The sequence below is a fragment of the Sturnus vulgaris genome, chromosome Z (genome assembly GCF_052056855.1).
Source record: "Sturnus vulgaris isolate bStuVul1 chromosome Z, bStuVul1.hap1, whole genome shotgun sequence".
Taxonomy (NCBI): domain Eukaryota; kingdom Metazoa; phylum Chordata; class Aves; order Passeriformes; family Sturnidae; genus Sturnus; species Sturnus vulgaris.
Window position 1 is genome coordinate 5130011 of NC_142283.1, and position 7333 is coordinate 5137343.

The following is a 7333-nucleotide window of genomic DNA, read 5'->3' on the forward strand; positions in this document are numbered from 1 at the left end:
TTTTTTTTGTATATGTATGTCTATGTATGCATGTATATAAAGAACCAAAGATCAATTGAGTGATCTGAAAATCCACAGAGCAGGAGTTCTACGCTCAGTGGAGTCCCAGAGTTTTTTCAGCAGGCTTTGCAGAGAATTCTTAGCAAACGTGTGGCTCTGCTGCCATCCCAAATCTGAGCTTTCCTCGCCCAACCTGAGTGCATGTGGGGCCTGTGCTGGGCATGGCTGGAGATTTCCATGGCCAAAATCCTCCAGCATCATCACCTGTACATCTGCTCATTGCTTTGGATAGCACAAACCACACAACACCCATCTCAGCTGACAAATGTAATTTCCTGCAGATTGCTACAGCCACACTGCTGATCGACAAATACACGAGACTCGATTTCAGTTGAAAAATGTCATTTATTACAAATTGCTACACCCGCGCTGACAATACAGAACTGTACAAATCTCAGTTAAGGTTCAAAAAAGGAATTTATTACATTAATAAAACAGTGATATGTATATATATACAAATACCACCTTCTGTTAACAAAAACTTGATTTATTGCCAACCTCTACAACAACTCGGTTTACATAAAGATCATTTAGGTGTTTAACAACTTAATTTATTACATATTACTACAAGCGTACAGCCCATATACAAATACAAAAATACATATTCTCTCTCTAAATAGACAGAAGTATACAGCTACACAACTCCATACACGTTTAAATAGAAGTAAAAAAATACATATATACACATATATAAATACATTAAAAACTATAACGAGATACAGATGTAAATATAGATTAAATATTACATATTATATACAATATAAACAGATCTATAAAACAAACCTATCTATAAATATAAAACTATCACTGTGCCAAGCTAAATATCCATATAACTTCATCAATACAAATACACAGCTATACAATTGGATACATATGTCAATAGAATGACATATAGAAATAGATTAATATATAAGAGAACATATATACCTATGTAAATATGAATATACCTATTTAAAGAGCCATTTATCTATAATTGCATCAATAGAAGAAATAGATAGCAACACAACTGTATACATAGGAACTAGAACTAAAAACAGAACAACATACATGTATACTTAGATACATATATACATATACATAATTACAAACATATATGTTTGTAATCCATAATTATAACACCTCCATAAATATAACAACAGACACATAAAAATATTGATATACAAAACAAAACCCACATATGTAGATATCCATAGAATTATCCCTCTCCATGTGCAAGTCCATTTATCTTGAAAGGGAACGCTGAGCAGAGGGATTCCAGCAGCCCCATCTTCAAAGCCTCTCCCTCGGTCTCTTCCTCCCACGCAGAGCAGCTCTCCTGGACAGCGACAGCAGACGGGACATCTGGGAAAAAAAGGGAACACGGAGTCAGGATCAGGGCCTTTCCCTCGGCAGCACCTGCACTTCCATCAGGGAAGAGAAAATCTCAGCGCCTCCCCAGGAGGGCTGCAAAGGAAAAGCGGCCGAGCGGGCCAGGGTGTGGTGAGCGCAGCCGCGGCGGGACCGTCCCGCAGCCCCCGGCAGCCCGGCACAGCCGGCACAGCTCCCGGGCCCTGCCGGCACAGCTGCCTTGCCCAAGGACAGCCCCTGTGCCGGCCGGGGCAGCTGCGCTGAGCAGCCCCAGCACGGGCAGGGCCCGCTCCTGCCCCGCCGGGCAGTGCCCACGGCCACAGCCCACGGCACCCTCACCCCCAGCCGGCCTCACCGGCCCTGTGGCCTCACCCAGGCTCCCTGCTCACTGCTCTTGCTCTGGCCTTCAGCTCCTCCCTGCTGGCTCCTGTCAGTCCTCCTGCTGTCTTCAAGGTCTTCTCTGCAGCTGTGCCAAAAATGGACGCTCAGGAATTGGTTCCAAGGCCTGGCAGAGCTGCAGTCCCGCACCCCTCTGTGCTCCCTGCTGGCTCCCTCCATCCCCTCAGCCCCGCCATGCTCTCGGCAAACCCCGAGTCCCCTTCAGTTTCTTCAGAGTCCCGCAGTACTCTCACCCCCCTCAGTCCCTTCTGACCCATCCCATCCCCTTAGACCCCGCCACCCCCCTCAGCCTGTGCCACTTCCCTGTCCCCTCAGTGCCACCATCGCCCTGTGCTGCCCCACACCCCCAGCCCCACCAGCACCTCAAGGTCACCGTCCCTTCAGTGTCACCACCTCCTCAGCCCCCTCAGTCTCACCGTCCCTCAGCAGCTCCTCAGGGGACAGTGCCTGGGGCCACCGGCAGCTCCCAGCGCTCCAGGGACACCCGGGGCTGGAACTGCTGCTCTGCTCCGGCCGCCAGCTCGGACACAGCACAGGGAGAGGGGACAGAGGGGGCACAGGGGGAAAACAAGCAGTGAAAAAGGCATCCGAGGGAGAAAAGAGGTTAAAAAAACGCCTGTATGTAGACAGGTATCAATCTATGTAACTAAACTCCCAGATAGAAATACAACTATGCCTATTTATAAACTTAACTATATAGATATATAAATCTAACTGTACATATCTATAAACACGACTTTAGCAGAGGGATTTTACCTGCCTGATGGTCACAGGCCCTCCCTCTATCTCTCCCTGTCACCCAGGGCAGCCCTCCTGGAGAGGTCCATCAGAATGGATCTGGGAAGCAAAGGGAACACTGAGTCAATATTGGCCCTTGTGCGTGTTTCCCTTGGGCACCAATTGCCCTTCTATCAGGGACTGTTCAAGATGGTCTGAAAGGCAGACTCTCACTTGGAATTTGAAGCCTGCTCTTTTGAGAAAAGGGATCCTTCCACATTTTCAAAACTGTGTAAAGCACTGCAGTACCTCGATAAAGTCTCAGCACTCACAGTGCAAATAGCACCCATGAGAGCTTGAAACAGACAGTCCCAGCTCCCACAAAGAAGCCCAGCCTTGTTCTTTCTCTGTGCTGACAGAGAGACCTCAGTCCCCACTGAAATGGCTGAAGCTGAAGGGTGCTGTGAGCTGAGTTATGAAACCAAATTGGGACACCCGACTTGGTAACACAACTCCCACGAGGTCAGTTTATTCCCTGCTCTCTTGCCACAGCAGAGGACTCCATGTGAGAGCCTCTGGAGGGCAGGGCTCAGGGAAGTTGTGTCTGTGCAGGATTTGAACTAAAGGCACCGGGAAGCACCAACCCTGCAGACAAGAGCTCAACTCTACTCATCTCCCTTCCTGTGAGAGGCAAGCTCAGAGCAGCCATCTCACACCTCTCTAAACCAATGTGGGCTCTCTCCTTACCAGGCTCCTCAGGCTCTGGGGAACTGTTCCTGCAGCTCTCGGTGCCAGATGAAGATTCCTCTGCTGCAGCCCTGTTCAGAGCTTCCTTCCCTGAGGACTCAGGGGCAACATTAACATTCCCCTTGAAAGAGAAACAGAAAGAAAGAAACCCAAAGATCACTCACTATTTTCTTGGAATCACATCAGGGATACAGGAACTCTCCTTCTCCACTCCCAGAGGACATGGAGCAAAAGGGGCAACACTGCCCACACGGTTCCCATGACAAGCATTTTAAACTCAGGATTTGGGTGGCCAAGGTGAAACTGAAGCTCTTACAAAATGATCTTTGAGGCAAAACATGAACACAGAAAATGAGAAGACAACAAGCGAGGAGACGCGCCCTCACATCCTGACCCTGGCTCATCCCACGAGCTGTAAGAAATCAGCCAGCAGAAAGCCAGGGGCCCTCCTTGTTGACAACACGGCTGGCAGCAAGGGCAGAGCTCGCTCCCAGCACTGCCCAGGGCTGTGTGCTGCAAACACACACCAAAAGCACACATCTCATTTCTGGCTCCGAGTGTCACCGCCCCAACCCAACCACTCAGACAATCCATCACCAGGTGGTGCTTTTTGGAGCCCTTTGCTGCTGCCCCATATGGATGACATTTATGGACCAGGGTATTTCCAGGATCAAATTTTCCAGTGGCTAAAATCTGTAAATGTGGAGGGTAAAAAACCAAACCAACCCATCTCTTCTGAAATAGCTCATCCATCAAAATCCTAAAGATTCTAAAGAGGGTTGAGAGCCTGTAATGTTTCCTGTTAGTATGGAATAAAATGCTTTTGAAAACTGCTATGTGTGAGTTTACAGAAGACAAAAGACATCCCACTTGACAATAAAATATTAGTAAATCCAAAATATCCCACTCCCCCCTCTGAGTCTGCCCTTCCTCAATCATACATGTACTGCAGCCAGTGGGGCAGAACATCAATAGAAAGAGAGGCATTCTTTGGCCAACACATATAATAACTGCAGAAAGGCCTTGGCAACACTCCAGGCAAGTCTGGGAAGAGTTAAGAGAAATGGGATTCCTAATCCAAAGACTGAATCTTTCAAACAAAAGGACAGAAAGCTGCAGCTCCAGCCCATCCCCAAACACAGCTCTAGGAGCACCTACATGCATGGCAGGGCTCACACAGCAGCAGCAGCTGCAGCCCAGCCCTTGCTTTGCCTTGGCCTTCCAACACAAAAGAGGCAAAGCCCACATCTGCTGCTGGAACTGAGGCACCTCTCACATGCCCCTCCCTGTCAGGACACTTTGCCTTCAGTGGCATTTTCCAAACACTCTTCTTTCTCAAACATACCCTGATAGAACCTACAAAGCATCACCACAAATGTCCCTGCACGAGGCATTCTTCCCAGGAAAAGGAGCAACCAAGCGTGGCCAACACAGGCTCACAGCTCTCATCGTCACTAAGGTGGGGAGACCTTTTCATCCTCCTTCTTTTAGAAATCCTACTTTCCCAAGAATAATTAGATAATTATAGAATAATGAAACAAATTAACTTCAAGAAGCCTTTGCTTCTCAGCCACGTAACAAGGTTCCAAAGCTCTCAGTTCAGCCTCTTTTATTCCCATCCAATGGGGTTACCTGAGCAGAGGGTGACCTTTGAGGCAGGGATCTCCTGATCTCCCGAATCATTTTTTCTATTTCAAGGCCTAGATCTACTGCTGGGGATTCATCTTCCACAGGTGCATTCCGTGCTGAGCTGGAGGCCATCGATGCTGCACAACCAGCACTACCAGGTGGAGCACTGGGGGCTGAAGTGCCTGGTGTGGCTGCAGGAATCCAAACACATTAGTCAGGCTCCACAATGTGGCTTTGCGAAACAGACCTCTATTGCTGCCTGGGATCAAACATCCCAGGAAGCACAAGGGAAAACCAGGCAAAGGATCTTTTGGCCTTCTAGGTCCCCCTTCCTAATGGCTTGACAATTTCTGTCTCACAATGACAGAGCAGTGCGGAAAAATACTTTAAGAGGTCACTTCTCATGACCTTTTGGAAAAGCAAGGCTGGAATTCTTTTCCTACCTGGCAGGTGGGAGGCTGGGGGCTGCTGCTCCCTGTGGAGCTGCTGGAAGCTGCAGGGCTCAATCCCGAGCACCTCCCGGTCGGCCGGAGGCAGCTGCTCCCCGCAGAGCTCCTGGAAGCGGCTGGGGGGCCCCTCCCGCCCGAGCTGCAGCGGCCGCTCCCCGTGGAGCCCGAGGAAGTGGCAGGGCGGCACCCGGAGCAGCTCCCGCTCGGCGGGCAGCGGCCGCTCCCCGTGGAGCTCCTGGAAGCGGCTCGGCCCCTCCCGCCGGGCCGGCAGCGGCCGCTCCCTGTGCAGCAGGTGGAAGCCGCTGGGCGGCCGCGCCCTGGGCAGCGGCTTGAAGCGACTGCGCCCGTCCGGCCCGTCCGGCCCGTCCGGCAGTGGCCGTGCCCTGGGGAGCTGCTGGGAGCCGCGGGGTGGGAGCCTGCGCCCCTCCCGCCCCGCCGCCAGCCGCTGCCTGTTGGCCGCGCTCCGGCGGCGCTGGATGCGGAGCAGGAGGTCGGGGCGGTCGCGGCGAAAACTGGGATTCGTGTAGTGGAGCCAGGCCCCGGCATCGCCCGGCACAGCTGAACCAAGCCAGCCCGGCACCTTGCGGAAGCCGTAGCGGTAGAGCTGGCGCACGAAGCTGCGGAACTGCGTGGCCCTGAAGGTGTGCGGGGTCGGAGCGTGGGCACTGCCCGGGCTGAGCAGCTCCCGCTCGAAGAGGGAGCGGTCGATGAGCAGCCCCTGGCCCCGGCTGTCCCAGCGCACGGAGCGGACGCGGGGGCTGTCCACCAGACGCCAGAGCTTGGCGGGGAAGGTGCTGGCGTTGAGGCCGGCGGGCAGCGGCCGCTCCGCCATGGCGCCGATCGCCGAGTGTCGCCACAACGGCCGCGGCTGCGCCGGCGGCGCGCGGCCTGAGGGGGGCGCTGCGCTCGGCCCCGCTCGCGGCCCCGCGCGGGCCGGACTTGGCGGGGCCGAGCGCGGCAGAGCCGGGGCTGCGGGCCCAGCGCGGGCCGGGCGGCTCCCGGGGCCGGGCGGGCACCGCAGGGCACCGCGGCGCCAGCTGCAAACCCTTTCTCTCTGTCTTTCCCTGCCTGCAGCCGTTCTTCTGTCTTCGCAAACCGTCAAGACAAGCGCAGGATCTTTCAGAAATGGGTCCGAATTGAGGAATCCCGTGGGAAACTCTTCCTCTTTGTCCAGTGAAAGCAAAATCGCTCTGTGTTCAGCATAGCTGAAGGGAGGAAAAAGATGTTAGATTGAGTGGTTTCAATATTTTGGTTGGGGTTGCAAAGAATTCCCAACTTGAAAGCAGACAAGGTCAAATGGGAGAAGGGGAAATTATTGGGGGTTGAATTGTTCCCTTTTCTTTCTGTGGAATTTTTCCCATTGTTACGGTAAGTATTTGCAGCTACACCTTAGTAGCAATAGTTTTCTCTTGCAGAGGGGTGGGGGATAGGGGGACACCAGAAAAGGAAAGGTGGGACAGGGGTGTGGGGCGGGCTCTGGCTCTCTCGCTTGGCTCGTGGAGTGAGAGGAGGACGCCCTGTGCTCCGATCTGGCATCTTCCCCTCCATCCCAGCGCCGAGAGCCACGTTCCCTGCCCTCGAACACCGCTCTGCTCCTCTCCCACCTCACCCTACTACCTCCAGGCACTCTGCCGAGCACCACGACCGACACCGTGAGGGGGGAGTCTCTCCCCCATCCCTCTCACCCCTGGGCCGCCGCCATCACTGCAGCCCCTCTTCAACTGCGCGGGACCTGCCCTGCCCCCAGCACCGGGAACTGAGCGCAGGGAGACGGCCTGCGGCCAAAAGGGACTGGAGCTGAGCTAGACTGCTCTGTTCTGTTGTCAATTTTTATAGCTGTTGTTTTTTCTGCCTTGTTAGATACCAGTAAAGAACTGTTTTTCCTATCCCCATATCTCCTGCCTGAAGGCCTCTGATTTGAAACTATAATAATTAGAAGGGAGGGGGTTGCACTCTGCATCTCAGGAAAGGGGTTGTCGCCTTTC

The 7333-nt window shown here is 52.9% G+C and overlaps 1 protein-coding gene and 1 long non-coding RNA gene across 2 annotated transcripts; both read right to left on the reverse strand.

Annotated features, from left to right (window-relative positions):
* Positions 1-426: 426 nt before the first annotated feature.
* Positions 427-2461, reverse strand: LOC148219610 (uncharacterized). The gene is made up of 3 exons (XR_015799557.1): positions 2223-2461; positions 1780-1873; positions 427-1401 (listed from the first exon to the last, which is right to left on the reverse strand). It is a non-coding gene; the product is annotated as an uncharacterized LOC148219610 (long non-coding RNA).
* A 127-nt stretch (positions 2462-2588) lies between these two features.
* On the reverse strand, positions 2589-6180 carry LOC148219611 (uncharacterized). The gene is made up of 5 exons (XM_088156384.1): positions 5343-6180; positions 4903-5090; positions 3271-3391; positions 2833-2878; positions 2589-2643 (listed from the first exon to the last, which is right to left on the reverse strand). The coding sequence occupies exons 1-5, from the start codon at positions 6178-6180 to the stop codon at positions 2589-2591; spliced, it is 1248 nt and encodes a 415-aa protein (XP_088012510.1).
* Between the last annotated feature and the right edge of the window lie 1153 nt (positions 6181-7333).